General features: G+C 38.3%; 2 protein-coding genes, 2 non-coding genes and 1 pseudogene across 6 annotated transcripts in view; 4 read left to right on the forward strand and 1 right to left on the reverse strand.

The window, feature by feature from the left end:
- Positions 1-2,868: 2,868 nt before the first annotated feature.
- On the reverse strand, positions 2,869-6,213 carry LOC121756435 (protein transport protein SFT2-like). 2 transcript variants are annotated; one of them, XM_042151984.1, is made up of 4 exons: positions 5,905-6,208; positions 3,708-3,975; positions 3,491-3,595; positions 2,869-3,333 (listed from the first exon to the last, which is right to left on the reverse strand). In XM_042151984.1, the coding sequence occupies exons 1-4, from the start codon at positions 6,111-6,113 to the stop codon at positions 3,223-3,225; spliced, it is 693 nt and encodes a 230-aa protein (XP_042007918.1). In that variant the 5' UTR covers positions 6,114-6,208; the 3' UTR covers positions 2,869-3,222. The 2 variants fall into 2 exon arrangements, with proteins under 2 accessions (XP_042007918.1, XP_042007919.1); XM_042151985.1 differs by having other exon boundaries at positions 3,216-3,351; positions 5,905-6,213.
- Positions 6,214-12,309: 6,096 nt separating this feature from the next.
- Positions 12,310-12,532, forward strand: LOC121756689. The gene has a single exon (XR_006041065.1). It is a non-coding gene; the product is annotated as a small nucleolar RNA U3 (small nucleolar RNA).
- Positions 12,533-13,743: 1,211 nt separating this feature from the next.
- On the forward strand, positions 13,744-13,939 carry LOC121756613. Its single transcript, XR_006040995.1, has one exon. It is a non-coding gene; the product is annotated as a U2 spliceosomal RNA (small nuclear RNA).
- A 1,349-nt stretch (positions 13,940-15,288) lies between these two features.
- Positions 15,289-16,531, forward strand: LOC121756386 (annotated as a pseudogene).
- Positions 16,532-18,588: 2,057 nt separating this feature from the next.
- Positions 18,589-18,769, forward strand: part of LOC121756375 (peptidyl-prolyl cis-trans isomerase FKBP16-1, chloroplastic-like) — a 542,442-nt gene continuing 542,261 nt past the window's right edge. Inside the window, exon 1 of one of the 2 annotated variants that reach the window (XM_042151917.1) lies at positions 18,589-18,657. The gene's annotated coding sequence lies outside the window, so the exon portion shown is untranslated. The remainder of the gene's footprint in view (positions 18,658-18,769) is intronic. The other variant, XM_042151923.1, reaches the window with a different exon arrangement.

Here is an 18,769-nt window from a genome sequence, read left to right on the forward strand (position 1 = left end):
TATTTAATTACAATTCGCATAAAATCATTTTGGAGTAGAGTTGGATGGTAGTAGTATAACTAGACTTTTCTTACTCATTATCGAAACACGTATATTGCTTCCTCATTATTTGATGATATTTTTTATGTATAAATTCTACATTATCAAATCTTCTCGGATTTCTTTGTCGATTTTTTATCAAGTCGCATCAAGTAAGTCGAAACACAAGGTTAGAATTGTATATATTTTGAATTTGGTTGTCTTTAATTCATTATTCCCATCCTTTATCTTCAGTCTAAATTATTGGTTCTTCCTCTCGATCATAGAACCCTAATCTCTTGAGATTTTTCAACATTCCTCCTAAACATTGTCTTTAAATTAAGTGGGCTAGTCTAACTGAATTCATAGATACAGTATATGCTAGTAATATGTTTAAAAAAGGATAACTCAATCATGTATGTGAACGGGTGGTATACAAGATATTAAATTTAAAATATTTTGAAAACTATATTTTTAGTGAGAGCGTACGATATATATGTATAAAGAATTTTGCAAATGCATGAACAATATCATGTTTAATTTTTTTAAATTAGTGAGAATTAAGAACACTCTTCTTAGTGCTATTTTTGTTTTTAAAAGCTCTTCATCCCCACCCTTGTCGTGATCATCTTAATTTTCCGGCTATTTTTATTTTTTTTTATTTGTTTGTACTTTTATGACTGAAAAAAGGGAAAAGAGAAAATATTAGCTCTAGATGGATTTCACCTAGATGAGCCATCTTGACATAAATTAAAAGTTCATGCACTGAAAAGATTAAACCACTCGTGTGTGATTAGATTAGTGGATTCTTGAATATTATGTCCTACCACCAATCATACTTTATCATAATATTCACAAATTAATCATTTATTTTTGGATTGTTACGACGGCACAACATATGATTGCTTATTCTTGTTTGTACTTGAACAATTGAACCTTTTTTACCAACTCACTATTTCTAGTACTAGAAAAGACAGAGTGAATTCCTCAAGTAATAATCACAGTCAACATGTAGAAAGATAAAAGTAGATATGCATGAAATAAGAAATGAGGATTAATTCAGGATTAAACTTACATGTGCAAACACATCCTAACTCGGAAATAGATAAAGTTGCAATCAATATACTATAAGAGCTACACTCTAAGTATATCAGCACGAAACCTTTTGAATAGTATTTAAAAATAAAATTGTAAGAGTTTAGCTCATAGTAGATAGTATCGTATTAATGTAAGTTCGAGTGTGCATCGACGAGCCCTCACAGACTCACTGTGACATTAGAGACAGTTGCCAACAACCGGAAGTTTACAGATCTTGGTCTTGATTCTACATATCTTGTCATGGGGCCAAGGTTCGCATCACAATAGGTCAGACTCCCCTCGTCCAGGGCTCCACTTTTTATTGGGGTGCAAACCAAACCACATCCTACATTTGAGAATAAGTAAAGTTGCAAGCAATATATAAGGAGTACTCAAGGTCCATTAATTGTAAGACCTTTTGGGAAGTGTTCTGAGAACCAAACTACGAGACTTGTCACAAAGTAGACAAGGTTACACTAATGTGAGTTTAGGTGTGGATGGGCAAAACCCTCACAACAATATTAACAAATTCATCGAGTAAAACAATAAATTTATCTTAATTAGTTCCTACCGGCCTAAGAGATTGAATATTAGGACCATAAAATTTGTACACAATGCATGTAAGCATCTAATTTGTGATCACCTAATCAAAGTTTGAATACTATTTTGACTTGGATAATTTGTTCGTATTAGTTGAGTCTATATTTGATCAAGATTCTAAACTTGGCATCTATGATCAAAGGATCGGCCTGTTTCATGATTTACGTATAAAAATAAGGTTTATTATATAGTTTAGGGTCTACATCAGGGGTCAAATCATCATCCTCTTTTGAGGCAGATGTCATTATGTTTCCTTAATTTCTGGGTTGTGCTTCACTAAACCCTCTTTTGGCAAATTAATTAAGGGATTATGGGTAGAAAGCTGCGAAATAATATGTATTAAAAATATCTTAAAGTATGCACTAATACAAAGAAGCTTTTTAACCTTTTCAAAAATCACAAACCGTGACGGCTTTATTTGGTGATTTGGAGTCAAATTTAGAGTGCGCTAGTTACTTTACTTTTCATACACTAATTACTAACTATACCTCTACTTTACTTTTCATACCAGTAAGTGTTTTATAATATTACTAATTACGTATAACTCGTTTACCGAAAAAGGAAGAGAAGTTGCAAATAAATGGAAAATACTACTTAGTATATATTGAAAAATATTGGGCTGAGATGGATCTCCCTCTTTTTCTTAATGGCGCCATGTTAGTTAAGTAGGCCCATGACAATAATGGAGCCCATTGAAAATAATGGCCATAATTTAATTTTCTGGTGAGCCTTATCACTTAATGGAAAATTATTATTTTCGAATTAATGATCGAATCTATCCAAATTTTATTAGTTTTACCAATTTTATTTCCACATTTGAAACCATCAAAATTTTTAATGATCGTATCACTTGTATCTTAATTTTTCCAATTTATCAATTACTATACCACAAGTCTTTTCAACTTGTATAGATTTTTATTATCAGAATTTCACTCAAACGGTAAAATCATAGCATAAGTGGTGAAAGATGACTTCTTTTGTATATATTAATATTATTGACTAAATCAACGCTTTTTTTGCATCAAAAATAAAAGAAATTCGGAAAAGTTATACTCGATGATTTCAGTTGAGTTTGATTAAATCTGCAAGGTTTTGATTCTTTCAGTTTAGTTCTTTTTTAAGGCCAAAACGAAACCAAATAATCGAATTCTCATCCCTACTAGAGGATCGATATCTTTGAAATTCACAATATTTCCAATAACTACAAATTGGAGATACGATCAACAATTTTTTCATCCAAAAACATTCAGGAGACGCTACAGTACACAAATACTAATAGTGAGATAGAATTAGAACAATGCACAGCTTCAGATGCTACATTGACAACCATTTCGACAAGAATTAGCTCATATTTTGATTTTCAGAGGACTTGAGAAGTCGCGATCGAAGCCTCAAGATTTTCAGGTCTATACTACATTCTCTGTACTTCGGAAAACTTTTCAATATAATCCAACTCAAAGTTGTGTGTAAAAGAAACACGATGTAGCTTGAAGCATAGTCGTGTGTCTTACCAAGACAATGTCATTGTCACCTGCCAAAGCACTTCATAATAGTGGACATCAATGATGATGAGAGGAATTTCAGCCCAGCTGATCCACCGGGGAAGTAAGAGATGCCATAGTATGCTAGCGCCATGACCTACATGCAATTACTCAACTTCATCATCTTTTCGTATTAGAGGAGTTACATTGTTCCCCCGTGAGGCGAGCAATCCAGTGTATCAAATCTAAATACCAAAAAAAGTATTTCCAGAAGATGAAGAAAGATTGTAGTGTAATGCAAAAAGTCTTATTACCTGAATCACGGAAAACAGCACAGAGAGAATATAGCTATGAAGCACCATAGAGACATAAATGGTTCCCATCATGCTTCCAATGAACCCTAACGTAAAAGGAAGCCTCTGATGAAAAGAAAAAAGAAAGAAACACGATAAATACAATGTTAGAAAAGTGCGCATAGACATAGAGAAAACGTAAAAAAAAGTTAAAACTTATTGAGTAGTTTTGTGATACCTCCTTTGATGACATATGGTTAAACTGATTCTTCGGGCCTCTAAGGGCGAAAAGGGACCCAATGATGAAACCACACCCAACAGTAAAACAGATCGCAAATTTCTGAGGCACCAGAACAATCACTGGAAGAAATAAAGTGAATGCTATAAACACAAAGAAAACTCCACTGGCCAGCAGCATCCCAAAATACACGAGTGCTTTTCCCGAAGGGATGCTACTCGTAGCGGACTGGAGATTCCCAGGTAACTCTCTGACTCCTTTGGAAACCCTGGACAGGAAGATTGCACTTTAAGATGAAAAAAGGTATAGAAAAGAGATTTCCAAACAAATAGACAAGCTATTAACACATGTAAGTTCTAACAAAAGAAGCCACGAGATGATCAGTGACAGAGGAAAAGATACAATTTATTGCAGTGTTGCAAGTATAATCTTAAACATCTAGAATACCTTGTCCCAGATCCTTCTTTTTCCTTATATTAATTGTAACCTTGGGATATTCTGTAGAAACTATGCAAAACAACTAATCAAGATGAGCTATTTTTATTTTAAAATTAAATGAGTGGACAAATACATATAGGTGTTTCTCACCGCATAAGAAATATGTATTCCTGAATAGCTAGCTAGAGAACAGAGTATAGATTTCCCAAGAAAGTCCAAGAATCCAAATGGAGTTCTAATCCATGTGCAATATATTCAAGGATTAGAAAGTCACAGTAGCCACACTTGAATAAATTGTCCACTACACCAAAATTCAAATTACAGTTCAACCAAAATCTTACTATTTGAGCCACCCACTCTAGCTCCTCCAACTCCCTTCTCGATAATCAGGCCACAAACCTTGATAACTAACTATGTCAATGTTCCTCACATGCACACCTGGAAAATCTTTTTTTGGATTCAGATCATTCAGTCCACTGTCCACTTAGTTTCACTATCTTCTGTCCTACGTAATGCATAGTTGGTTGTTGTGTTCAGGTTAATTGACTGATTAGATAGAGGTAGAATTCTTTTGAAAACAACAGTTTAAGATTTTTCCCCAGGAATTCAAATGCTTTCAAAATAAGAAAAGGAGTGTTTCATTATGCATACGGAAGAAGGGGTAGGCTTGGTACACAATTTTGGGTGGCCATATGGTAGAAAAGGGCACTGGGGTTGAAATCAAAGAAATGCATGATAAAACTCTGTGGATAATTCAAGATAAGAATGTCTTCTTATGTTATAAGAAGTTCATAGCAAGAAATGATACATCTTTGGCGCTCATATCTGAATGTACTTAAGTCCCAAGGAATTCCATAAACCTAAAAACTTGGAATCATAATGAAGCAGGCTGCAAAACGATGAAAATTGGAGAGGCTATTTGGATCATTAAAGCTCTTTATGAGAATATTCTATTCAACTCTAGACTATCTTTACGAGGCAATTGAGCACGATTCCAAAATCCTATAGAGCATGATTCTCCAATGAACAAAGCATACTCCTCTAATTTTAATTTAATTAGTCTAATGTCAATTAGATGATAACACGAAATTAAATTAATATGAAACGGCAGGAACATGGATGCTAATCCTCATGAAATTAATTAAAAAGCATCACATAACAAGATCAATCTAAAGGCTTCATGAAGTCCTAACAGCAAAAGGTTGAAAGACAAACAAGATTCCTGCTGGATCACTAGCATGCGAATGCTATATATGTTACGCCATCAATAGCTGCATAATCATATTGGTATATCTTGAACAGCATTGAAAAGCTAACATATACACTTTCTCCTACTTGACAGTCTGTACAGAAAATACAACTTGAAGCTAAGAGATCCACATTCCATTACTTTTTTATTAGTCACTATGACTAAGATGCCACAAACTTTAATCAAGCGAGTTCCGTAGTAAGACTTCACAGTTCACATTATAAATAGGAGAACACATATGCCTGATCTGCACCTGCTAATCGCACTAACAATACATTTTCTGAAACAGGTTCCAATCATAAAATGGAGAAAATACTACAGCATATATCATCTAAGCTAAATGAATTGGTGTGTCAGCACCAGAACTTCATCCCTAATTCATGTGGTTGAATAACTTTAAACCTAGGCACAACCATTAGCATAATCCACAGGATTACATTATTAATAATAAGCAGTAAAGTATGCACAACAGCAATAATTTGGGGGCAGTAAAATAAGATCCACTCTTACACGTTGAAAGTGCCGGAAACGGTGTCGTTGGCGGAGCGAACAGCGGATTCGATATCGAATACGCCGGCGAGGGAGCCGCCGGTCGTCTCCTCGGAGGATCTAGTGGAGGCATACGAATTCCAATCGGCGAGCAGAGATGAAGACGACGCTGTCGTTGGCTGAGGAGAATTTCCGTTATCGGCAACGCCACCGGAAAACCAGTTCTGCATTTTTGAGTGAATAATTTTTGGATTTACAGCTGATTTTGACTAAAATTTGTGCTCTTTCTTATCTAAAGCTTCTAAAGGTATGATCTGAATATTGAAATAATAAAACTAAAATTACTCAATCTTAATTGTTAAGCGAGACGCATTTCAACTACAATGGCCCAACAACTCAATTTCTTTGCTCTTTTTTTACTAGTAGTTTTACCACCATTGCTATACATAATTTAAAAAAAAAATTTAAAGTCGTGCAGTCCTCCGCGCCCACAACTCTTCAATTAAATCCTTTTGGAATCGAATATGAGCTTCTACTTGGCGCATGTCGGCATGTGCTTGGAGGCGGCCGGCTTCATCGTGAGGTACCCTACTTCGTACGTTGGGGGCGGCCACGCCGTGCTTGGACCGGCTTCATTATCGCTGTTGACCCAACTAGTCAGTTGTACACCTTCATCTTCGACAATCATGTTGTGCATGATAATACAGGCGTACATTATATCAGCAATGCAGTCGACATGCCACAAACGCGTTGGACACCTAATTGCCGCCCATCGAGACTGGAGCACACCAAATGCGCGCTCCACGTCCTTGCGCGCCAACTATTGCCGTTCCGCAAAGTAGGCCTTCATCTCATCTGATGCGCACCTGATCGTCTTCACAAAGACGGGCAACCTCGGGTATATCCCATCCCCCAAGTAGTAGCTCATATCATGCTGGTTCTCGTTGGCGATAAAACTGATGGCCGGACCGACGCTCTGGCACTGCTCGTTGAAAAGGGGCGACGAGTTGAGGACGTTGAGGTCGTTGTTCGACCCGACTACCCCAAAATATGCATGCCAAATCCACAGCCGGTAATCAGCTACGGCCTCGAGGATCATCGTGGGATTCTTTCCCTTGTAGCCGATCGTGTAGAATCCTTTCCAAGCAGCGGGCCAGTTCTTCCACTCCCAATGCATACAATCTATGCTGCCTAACATACCCGAGAACCCATGCTTTTCTCCCTGCATCTGCATCAGCTCCTGGCAGTCTTCGGGGGTAGGGCTTCGAAGGTACTGATCACGGAATATTTCAACCACGCCCTGACAGAAATACTTCATACATTCAAGGGCGTCGTCTCACCGATGTGGAGGTACTCGTCCCACATGTCTGCCGCACCTCCGTAGGCCAATTGCCTGATTGCCGCAGTGCACTTTTGAATAGGTGTGTGGCCGGGTCTGCCAGCCGCATCGTGCTTGAAGCGGAAACACATATATCGACGCTCCAAAGCGTCAACAATACGCATAAAGAGGGCCCTGCTCATCCTAAAACGCCGCCTGAAAAGGTTGGCATTAAACCGCGGCTTCGGTGCGAAGTAGTCTTCATATAGCCATTGATGTGCAGCTACGTGATCCCGCTCAATCACTGCTCGACGGTGGACAACGGGTCGAGGTACCGCCGGCTGCAAGGCCCTCTGTAACAGCCGGTTTATCTCACGGTCCGTATATGCCTCCAACGCTTCGTTCATTCGCCGTTCGTACTCCTCAGCATCCCCACCACTACCACCACTACTACCACCCGTGCTACTCATTTCGCGTTGTTGATCTTGTGCAGAAATTAAGATTGAGAGAAAACTCGTTAAAACAAGTGGTGCGAATGAAAATGACGTGCAAATCGCGTATATATAGTGTTTCGAAAATTAAATTTAAAAAATAAAAAATTAGCTCGCCGATCGGGAGCCTACAATGGCGGCCAGCCGATCGGCGAGCGCATCGGCCAGCGCTCAGAAATCGGCGTGCGCTCGCCGTTTTTCTCGCCGATTTGGCGCTCGCCGTTTTTCTCGCCGATTTGGCGCTCGCCGGCTGCAATGGTTCGGCGAGCAGACCGGCGAGCGCCAGGGATCGGCTAGCCGGTGGATGCTCTAATATTTTTGTTAAATACTACTCTCTCCGTCCCATTTGATATATTTTCTTTTTCAGTTTGTCCTAATTCAGATAAAGTATTTTTCTTTTTTGGAAATTTTCTCTCCCCAAATTAATACACTCAACCATTTTTTCTCTCCCCAAATTAATACACTCAACCATTAAAATATTCCTCTTTCTTTCTCTCTCTATTTTAATACTTACATCCAACTTTTTTCTCTCCAATTAAACACTTTAACTACTAACTCTTAAAATCCCGTGCCGACCAAGAAATGTGTCATCTTAGACCATCCACAGTGGTAATAGGCCAGCCGTAGGCTAGGCACAAACTCCTCATGTCACATCATTAGGACAAACAACTGGACAAGCAATAGGCTAGCCACAATAAATAAAATTATAAAAAACAAATAATTAACAATCACACAAAATACGAAATTAAATTTACGACACCGATACGAGAAAATTCAATAATAATAGTAAAATTAAAAAAGTACATTAATTAAAAAAAAGTTACATTAATTAAAAAAAACCCCTCTTCCACACACGAGCCCCCGCCTCCGCCTCACTCCTCGTTGCCGTCGCCGCCGTTGTCGCCGCTATCCGGACCCCCAAATCTGCGGCATCTGAGCCCGCGTCTGAGCCCCCCAACTGTGCCGAGGCGACATCCATATCGACTCGCATACTCTCGAGCATTGAGTGAAGAAACCTCTTCTCCACGGGGTCAGTTGCCGCCCTCCATTCAGCTAAGATCTTGTGCATCTGAGCCCGCGTTTGTTGACGCACGGAGAAGGCGAGCTCGGTTGGCGACTTGCCAACAGGGGGGATGCCGACTGGACCTCCTGGGACCCCTGGGCGACCCCCCTCGCTACCCGGTGCGCCCGCCTTTGACCAACCGGGCGAGTGCGGCGAGTAAACGATGGAGGGGACGGGAACTCCTGAACATCCTCGGGGAGGTCGTGGGAACCACCGCTGCTGCCGCTGTAATCACCGGCATAGTTTAGTCGCTGCTTCTTCGGCCAGCCAGCATCGACACCTGCCCGAAACTTCTCATAGTCTATCAGCACCTCAAAAATCGGCGTGCGCTCGCCGAAATTCTCATCGTTTTTCCGCTCGCCGCCTACAATGGTTCGGCTAGCAGACCGGCCAGCGCCGGGAATCGGCTAGCCGGTCCGCTAGCCTCCATTGGAGATGCTCTTAGTCGGGATGGATGGAGTACTACTCTACTCGTCTCATTCAATATGTACATTTTTTTGTCACACTTAAGATGTCCCTTTTTAATATTTACAAAATTAGAGAATAAGATAAGAGAGGGAGAAAAAAATAAAAAGAGTGATGTTTCTATATTTAGAAAGTGTCATTTAGAGTGAGACTAAGGGAGTATATATTAACACTTTAGTAAATATACATATGTTTATATTTCACGTAATTACAAATAAAAAAACACAAATGCTAATTAATACTCCCCCCGTCCCAATTAAGTTAAGACAAAATCTTTGGGCATGGAAATTAAGATATTGTGTTGAAAAGTAAGAGGTAAGAATAAAGTAGGAAAGATAAATACAGAGTACAATAGTTGACGGAATAAAGTAATAGTGATTGGATGTATTGTTTTTTGTCAAAAAAGGAAATGACTCAACTTAGTTGGGACATTACAAAAATGAATACGACTCAACTTAGTTGGGACGGGGGGAGTATAATGTTTTTCACATTTAAAATGAAAAGAATATAAAATAGTCATCAGACAATTTCAATAAATTAATACTTCATCCGTCTCACCGAAGACGACCCAATTTCCTTTTTAGTTTGTCCTACCCAAGATGAACCCTTACTAAAAACATAATCCCTTCTATCTCTACTTTATTACATTTTCTTACTTTATTCTCTCTATCTGACACACACAATAAAACTGCATAAATTCTTGTGCCCCCAAGGAATGAGTCATCTTCCTTGGGACGGAGGAAGTATTTCATAAGTTGATATCAACAAAAATATACATTCCCAAGATGAACCCTTACTAAAAACATAATCCCTTGTCCCACCCCTTCCGGCACTCCTCCCCGCTGTGTGGCCTCCCCTCCGGGCAAAATGCCTTGTAGGCAGCTGATATTTTACCCCACAAGTTGACGTTCCTCTGATTGTTCGAATGGAGGGGATCATCGCAAACACTCACCCAAGCCTTGGACAGCGCGACGTTCTCCGCATCCATCCACTTCCTCCGTGCCGGGCTGTCGTCATCAGCCGGCTACGACGACTCGCCGACCACCCTTTTGTCCTTCCCCTTGCCATTCTTCTTCTTTGGTGCTCCCCGACCCCGCCCTACCCCCCCCGTTTGAATGGGAGTGTCCGCATCCTCGAGATCTATCCCCAACTCCTCTAAGGAGAAAGTCTCACACCCAGTGAACTGCGTCTCCGATGGGGTCGATGTGTGCGAAGAAGCAGTCAAAAAATCAAGACTGGGGCGATAGACATTGCCCCCCGGCGTCCCCTGCATCTCGGGCTGCTTCCCCGGCTGCCACCCCAGCATCATCTGCATCCCGGCTGCCCACCCCGGCATCATCTGCATCCAAGGGTACATGTTGTAGTACCTGGCCATCGGACCCCATCCACCTCCCACGGGTACCGTGGGAGTTTGAGACCCGCTTGTCACTATAGTGGACTCATTGTTGTTCTCCATATTGCTTTATTGCTCTTGTACAGAAATTAAGTGAGAGAGAAAACTCGTTAAAACAATCGGTGCGAATGAAAATGACGTGCAAATCGTGTATATATAGTGTTTCGAAAATTAAAAAAAAAAAGTGTTGGCCGATCGCTCGCCGATCGCCCGCCTACAATGGCGGCCAGCCGATCGGTGAGCGCATCGGCCAGCGCTCAAAAATCGGCGTGCGCTCGCCGAAATTCTCGTCGTTTTTCCGCTCGCCGCCTACAATGGTTCGGCTAGCAGACCGGCCAGTGCCGGGAATCGACTAGCCGGTCCGCTAGCCTCCATTGGAGATGCTCTTAGCCGGGACGGATGGGGTACTACTCTACTCATCTCATTCAATATGTACATTTTTTTGTCACACTTAAGATGTCCCTTTTTAATATTTAGAAATAAATCTCTCTTTTCTCTTTATTAAAATATTTAATTACATTATTTTTTAATTTGTCTATCTAAAAACTTCTTCTAAAATCTCACATTATTTAAGAATGTGAATATTTTAAATAGACGGAGAAAGTATTAAATATGATAGTAGTAAATGTTAAGTTATGACTCGCTTTTTGATCGGTGCGTTTTCAAATGTTAAGTTATGACTCGCTTTTAGTTAAACGTAGATTTTAATTTTATATATTAATGTATACAGTAATAAAATATAAATTAATCTAGAAGTATGTATTAAAATTTATGAAAAATAAATCAGAATGGACGGATTAAAAAATATGATATTGACGATAAGATTATCCACTAATATTAAAACTAGTAGTAAAATATTTGTTGCCCGCACGGGCTTAACTCAGTTGGTTCCTGGGTGGTAGATTGTCCCTAAGCAGACAGGATCGAATGCTGGCAGCCGCAGTGTGGGAGTTTCACCACTGTGGTGGCTCCTTGTGTGCTGGTTACCAGTGTAAGTTCCTCCCACCTAATGGGCCGCTGAGGTACCGTGTATGGGGGCGCCTGGGATTAGCGAATCACGAATCACCTTTTGTCCCTAAGTAGTAAAATATTTGTTTTCACGATTAAAATTCTCTAGTTTGTCATGAATGGCTTTTCATCTCCGTCTCATCACCTCTCTCTCATTTGTTCTCATTTTAGATGATGATTGATTGGGAATAAAACGAATAGGAAGCCATGCCCCTCTCCCTCTCTCTAGGAAAATAATTGTTGACCCACTTCTTCCTTCACTTTTCTGACGATGTGAGACCATCACCGCCACCCCCTCCAGCTACTCGCCGCTGTCACCTCCCTTCCCATTTACTCAGTTATCTGAAACGATGGAAGCTGAAGCAGCGTTTGAAGGGCAGGGCGTCTCCTGTTTCCACTCCTCTCCGCCTTTAGCAGCAGCTGCTTAAATCCTGCTCCTTCACATGTGCTTTTATTTTTATTCTCTTCAATAATTCTCACTTTTACTTTTTATACCATCACTCCATGTGCTAAATCAACTGCCTTCTTCTTCTTCTTCTTCTGTAACATGAAAATTGAAAACCTACTGTTAACGATATCAAGCTGAAATTACGCAATTTTGGCACTAAACCTTGATTTTTTGTATCCCACATCGAATTCCTACTGAATAAATGTGAGGTACATAAACTGATAGATTCGTGAGTCAATCACGACCTTACTTGAACAGGATCTGTTCTATAGGCTCGTACCTCTGTATTCTTGATGATTTCTAAGGAGACAGGAAACCACGTCTGGTGGATGAACCATGGCTGCCTGGCTAGAGCGTGATTAATAGCCCCTCGGGTTGGATTTCTGGCTCGTGGTGTAGTAGATGATCGTTCTTGGCTCGACTCTGGTCCAGCCAGGATGGCTGGGCAGCTGTCTGACAGACTTATATATTTCTTTTTGTTTTCTAAACTTTTCAATCATATTTTGGTGCAGTAGATGATCGTTCTTGGCTCGACTCTGGTCCAGCCAGGATGGCTGGGCAGCTGTCTGACAGACTTATATATATCTTTTTGTTTTCTAAACTTTTCAATCATATTGATAATAATCATGAGAGGTGCTCTCTCATTCAATTTGTTTGATAATGATAGTCATGTATTATTGTTAATAAGGTGTTAGCATCTATTGGTAATTATGGTCATCGAAATAATATACTACATCTTTTTGGAAACTAGATGCATTTTGTTGCTAGGCTTTTTGAGTCCTGTGCTGAATATAAGATGCCAAATATACTGTGTTAGGGAAACTAAGCTGGTTTGTGCGCAAACGAAGCTGGACATGGGGGATGGTTATCCATCCATTGTAGCAGTTAAGGTAGCAAGAAAAGCAATTTTGGGGATTGTTGGAGTTAATAGCCCCTCGGGTTGGATTTCTGGCTCGTGGTGTAGTAGATGATCGTTCTTGGCTCGACTCTGGTCCAGCCAGGATGGCTGGGCAGCTGTCTGACAGACTTATATATTTCTTTTTGTTTTCTAAACTTTTCAATCATATTTTGGTGCAGTAGATGATCGTTCTTGGCTCGACTCTGGTCCAGCCAGGATGGCTGGGCAGCTGTCTGACAGACTTATATATATCTTTTTGTTTTCTAAACTTTTCAATCATATTGATAATAATCATGAGAGGTGCTCTCTCATTCAATTTGTTTGATAATGATAGTCATGTATTATTGTTAATAAAGTGTTAGCATCTATTGGTAATTATGGTCATCGAAATAATATACTACATCTTTTTGGAAACTAGATGCATTTTGTTGCTAGGCTTTTTGAGTCCTGTGCTGAATATAAGATGCCAAGCAATAGTTGAAGGACAGGGCAATAGTTGAAGGACAGGGCCAAGAACTGTGGGCATTAATTGGTTCTTACGCACTATGGCTGCTCCAATTTTGAAATATCCATGACACTGAAGTTTCCAAGTGGGGTAATATTTAATATAGCTGAACATATATCACCTTCATAAATCAAAGTCACAATTGTGTTTTAACATAGCAAGTGAATATCCTTGCCTATCCTTATTGATATAGTATTCCCACATCGAATGTATACAGCAAGGTTGAGCAGACCACGTGGTATAAAATCATGGGCCAGCCTATGGAAAACTCATACCTTTCTCGGCCTTTTGGCTAAGATCAAGTGTAGTATCTGTTCTTATCAGTTTAATATCTGATATGTGGATCATCGGTCCACACGATATTAAATTTATTTATTGAGGGGGAAGTCCCACCAAAGTAGCTTGCTACTTGGGCCTTCGTGTGTCGCCCATGCGTTGCACTACTGCTTGGGCCTGGCGCACCCCACCAATTTTAGTTTAAATAAATGAGTTGTGGCATTTTAAAAGTATGATATGTATTGTAGTTAGGGAAGTGAAGGTGGTTTGTGTGAAACTGTACAAGGTGAATTATTCCAAAAGAAATGGTATTTAGAGATGAACATGTATCACCTCCATGATTTAACCTGTGTTTTAGCATCATTCTGGACTTTCAGCTGATTTTTGTAACTGAGTTTACTACAATCTTCCAACTACTACTTGATGTAGAGAAATTACATAGCTAGCTCCCTTGATAGCTTTTTACAAGTTTCTTAATCCTATGTACATATGTTTGATAATCCACAAAAATGTGATTGTTAGTGTCCCACATCGAAAATACAAAGGCGTATATTATATACTAGTACTACTTATACGCTTTAGTTTTTCACTTTATTTTATTTTTTTAGAAAAGTAAAGATAACTAAAGGTGACCGTTAGAAGTTACACTATATTTCGTCCAATATATAATTTTCTCACTATTTCCAATATATTGTGATTACCATTGATATAACATGTTGATTATTTTGCAATAATATAAAGTAAAATTTGTTTGGTGCTTAGGAATATATAGCCACAAATTAACAACTGTCTTTACATCATTCATTTTTAATTTAGTTTCAAATTTCGAGCATTTTACAGGATAGCTACATTCACATAAATAGGTGGTATTTCAATTAGAAACTATATGTATCTCACTTAGACAAGTAACAATACACATTTTTAAACTTTTATATTTGAACATTTTATTTTAAGGATTAGAATAATGTATCAAAAATTAAAATGATAGATATAACTTTCAAATAATTAGTTAAAACATATCTTTCATTAGAAGTTTAGTATCTTAACTTAAAAATATCTTTTTGTTTTCTAAACTTTTCAATCATATTGATAATAATCATGAGAGGTGCTCTCTCATTCAATTTGTTTGATAATTCCCTGATAATGGCAGCCTCCCTGAGTGTGAGATTATATCTGTGTTTATTTTAGGTGTGGCATTTGATAATGATAGTCATGTATTATTGTTAATAAGGTGTTAGCATCTATTGGTAATTATGGTCATCGAAATAATATACTACATCTTTTGGGAAACTAGATGCATTTTGTTGCTAGGCTTTTTGAGTCCTGTGCTGAATATAAGATGCCAAATATACTGTGTTAGGGCAACTAAGCTGGTTTGTGCGCAAACGAAGCTGGACATGGAGGATGGTTATCCATCCATTGTAGCAGTTAAGGTAGCAAGAAGAGCAATTTTGGGGATTGTTGGAGTTAATGTGGTCCTTGGTAATTTTTGTGCTGCACCGATGCAGGACATGAAAGAACCAGATGTTCTCAGGTGTATATATATGCTTCTTGTGCTTGTTTTCATCCTCTATATGCATGTACGTATGCGTTAGAATTGATTCTTACACACTATGGCTGCTCCGATTTTGAAGTATCCAGGACACTGAAGCTTCCTAGTGGGGTCATAATACAAGGTAAATTCTTCCAAAATTTTGGTTTTAGCACAGAATAAGATACCGTGCAGTTCAATTATGTATGCAGGAGGTCAAATGGATATTTTGTCCACATGTATTATCAGATGCTGTATATATGTATTTATAATGCTAAATTACATAGTTTTTTTTCCTTTTGACTTATCTGTCAGTCATTGTTTGTTAGTTAATGGTGATTTCTTTTTTTTTAATCTATTTTCCACATTGTAGCACCGTCAATCAGTTCAGCGGAGAAAGTTCTCCAGTCATACTCCGTCTGGGTGACGAGCAGGTTTGCATACTCGATACTTTTGTGGAGGAGAAGAAAGCAGTCTATATAGGAAATGTTGTTTCTCATGTTATTTTGATTTACTTGTGGAAATCACAGATGATAAAAGGTCTCAAGGAGGTTTTGAGTGGAATGAAGGTTGGAGGTTGGTTGATATTCAGATTAGAAACTGGTGTTTGGTATACTTACTAAAATGAATGCCTCAACTTGTATTGGCATGTATACTTCAGGAAAACGACGAGCTTTAATACCTCCTTCGGTCGGTCGGATATACTAGCGAAGCTTTACAACCAATTCCTGAAGAGGTCTTTTATGAATAAAAAAATTATTATTCATCAAGATGTGTGTGTGTTTCTTTGATGTTGACGCATGATCATCGTGTAATATTTCCTTGTTATTTTGATGCAGTTTGGTCCTCGTCGAAGCCTTCTGTCTCATGCGAAGGAGCCTTTAATTTTCGAGGTGCAACTCTTGAAGCTTCTTTGATTAATCTTTCCTCAGATCAAACTAATACATTGATTCCGTTCATATTACTTTTCTGGATATACTCTATCCCATCATGGATAGCCATACATGAATGTCTGTATCTGCAAATTGTGGCCTTTTGAGTTGGAAATGATTGTATCTGCAAACATACTTTTGTATAGAAAGCAGACATCTGGGAATTTGTATATTATCGTGTCAAGGGTCACAAGTTGTGAAAATTTGAAGAATGTTGTGTGTAATGACGATGATGGTAGGTAGTTGAGATTCCATCACATATTATGTGTTTACATGTAAAGTTTCCAAAATTTATGTTGTAATATATTATTGTTATTAAATTTACTAATTTTAATACTACCATACAAATTATACAACTAGTTTGTTTAAAAACATATCTTAAATACAACTAGTTTGTATATCGCACCACATGAATATACAACTAGTTTGTTTAAATACACAAGTTGAACAACTTGATTTGAAATCTCAACAGTTTTGGGAACTCAGATGATCAAAGTTAAGCTAAAAAGTTACAGATTAAGTCTGTTAAAAATATTGAATAACCTCAACTCTTAGTACAATAAATGTTTACATCTCATGAAAATGTTAAGCTACTAGTACTGATAAACCAAAGACTGGGGAGTGTTGATTATTATGTGCGTGTACACAACAAATGAACTGATTGAGTTGTAATATCATTAAGCTCGATAAGAGAATAACAAAACCCATTCATATTATGTGGAACCGTCCTCTCCCATTCTCCACATCTCAATTTAGATATCCTTGAAATTAGTTTTTTCAAACTATTGTACTTGTGTAATTTACTCCAGAAAAAACTATTGTACTTCTGTAATTTACTCCATCCGTCCATGATAAACGTTTCACATTTGACCTGTACGATTTTAAAAATTTATTTGACTTTATATACTAAAGTGGGTAGAAAAAGTTACTGAAATGTGAAACCTATTTTTTATATATTAATTTTAAAATAAAGTGAGAGTGGAGTGAATTAGTGGAATGTTGGGTCCACTTATCAAGTACAATAAAAGTGAAATGAGACATTTATTGGCGGACGGACGTGAAAGGAAAATGAGACATTTAGTGGCGGACGGATGGAGTATTTAACCTCATATTACTATGAGAAAACGACTTATCAATAAATGGATTTAGGAAACCCAAGGAGTGTGGTCGAGTGGCATGAGACTCGTCCATCCTTAACCAAATGGTCAGGGGATCGATCATGGAGCCGCTTTAAATCCTTGGGCCAGCTGTCCCACCATTGAGGTGCCTACAAATCAGCGCGAGAAATAGTCAGTGGGCCCGCCGGTGGATACCCTTGGTAATTACAAAATAAATAAGTAAATGGATTTAGGATATTTGTGAAAGTATTTAATGCATTCACTGTTTAAGAAGCAAAAAAAAAAAACAATTGTCATTTTCTTTTTAATATTAAATATTATTGAATCAAAATAAAGATTAGATTGCCATTTGTTGTTTTAGCTACTAATTGTTTCTTTTGAATATTTAACATTTTACCTGTTAGAGAACGATGGGTGATCGGAGAAGACGATTCAGTGAACTAATCGAATGAGGAATTTTATTCAAGAGAGAAATTGAGCTCAACGATTGCAGATTACAGATGAAGAAAACGAAATGAATGAAATTAACTAAAATTGGGAAAGTTAACAACTAATTGAGCCATAACTAAAACTAACGGTCATATTAATCTGACGGCTCAGATTAAATCCCAATCTTGACTCTTCATCGGACGGCTACTGGAGCTCAAGCTTAAGCAAAGCTTTTCTTCATCTCTTTCGACTCATACTTGATCAGCTCGACAACCACACCACAAATCTCCACCTTGGTTGTTCGACTGAATCTCACTTCATACTCCTCAAGTTAACAAGCTGCATACAAACTTCGAGCTTGCTCTTCGGTACCGGCTTGGTCAACATATCAGCCGGGTTCTCGGTCGTGTCTACCTTGAACACCTTCACTGTACCCTTCTCTATCTCCTCACGAATGAAGTGTAACCATATGTCAATATGCTTACTTCTTTCGTGATACACTAATTACACTTACAGAATTAAACTTACAGAATTGACCCAACTATTGAATATCCTTAATGCATCGTTCAGAAAAGTAGGTTGTTAAACAAGTGGTACTACTTGATGTAAATTGTAGAAAAAGTCTATCCATACCTGTGATAGGAGGAACTGTATTGCAACCTGACTTAATAGCTTTACATAAGTTTCTTAATCCTATGCACATGTAATATTTATATATATAGTATGTCTACTTAATTCTATGTATATTAGTTTGATAATCAACAATTGATACTCCGTATTAGTATATTGCCCAGCAATAGTTGAAGGACAGGGCCAAGAACTGTGGGCATTAATTGGTTCTTACGCACTATGGCTGCTCCAATTTTGAAATATCCATGATACTGAAGTTTCCAAGTAGGGTAATATTTAATATAGCTGAACATATATCACCTTCATTAATCAAAGTCACAATTGTGTTTTAACATAGCAAGTGAATATCCTTGCCTATCCTTATTGAAATTGTATTCCCAC

This window comes from Salvia splendens, chromosome 11 (genome assembly GCF_004379255.2).
Source record: "Salvia splendens isolate huo1 chromosome 11, SspV2, whole genome shotgun sequence".
NCBI lineage: Eukaryota > Viridiplantae > Streptophyta > Magnoliopsida > Lamiales > Lamiaceae > Salvia > Salvia splendens.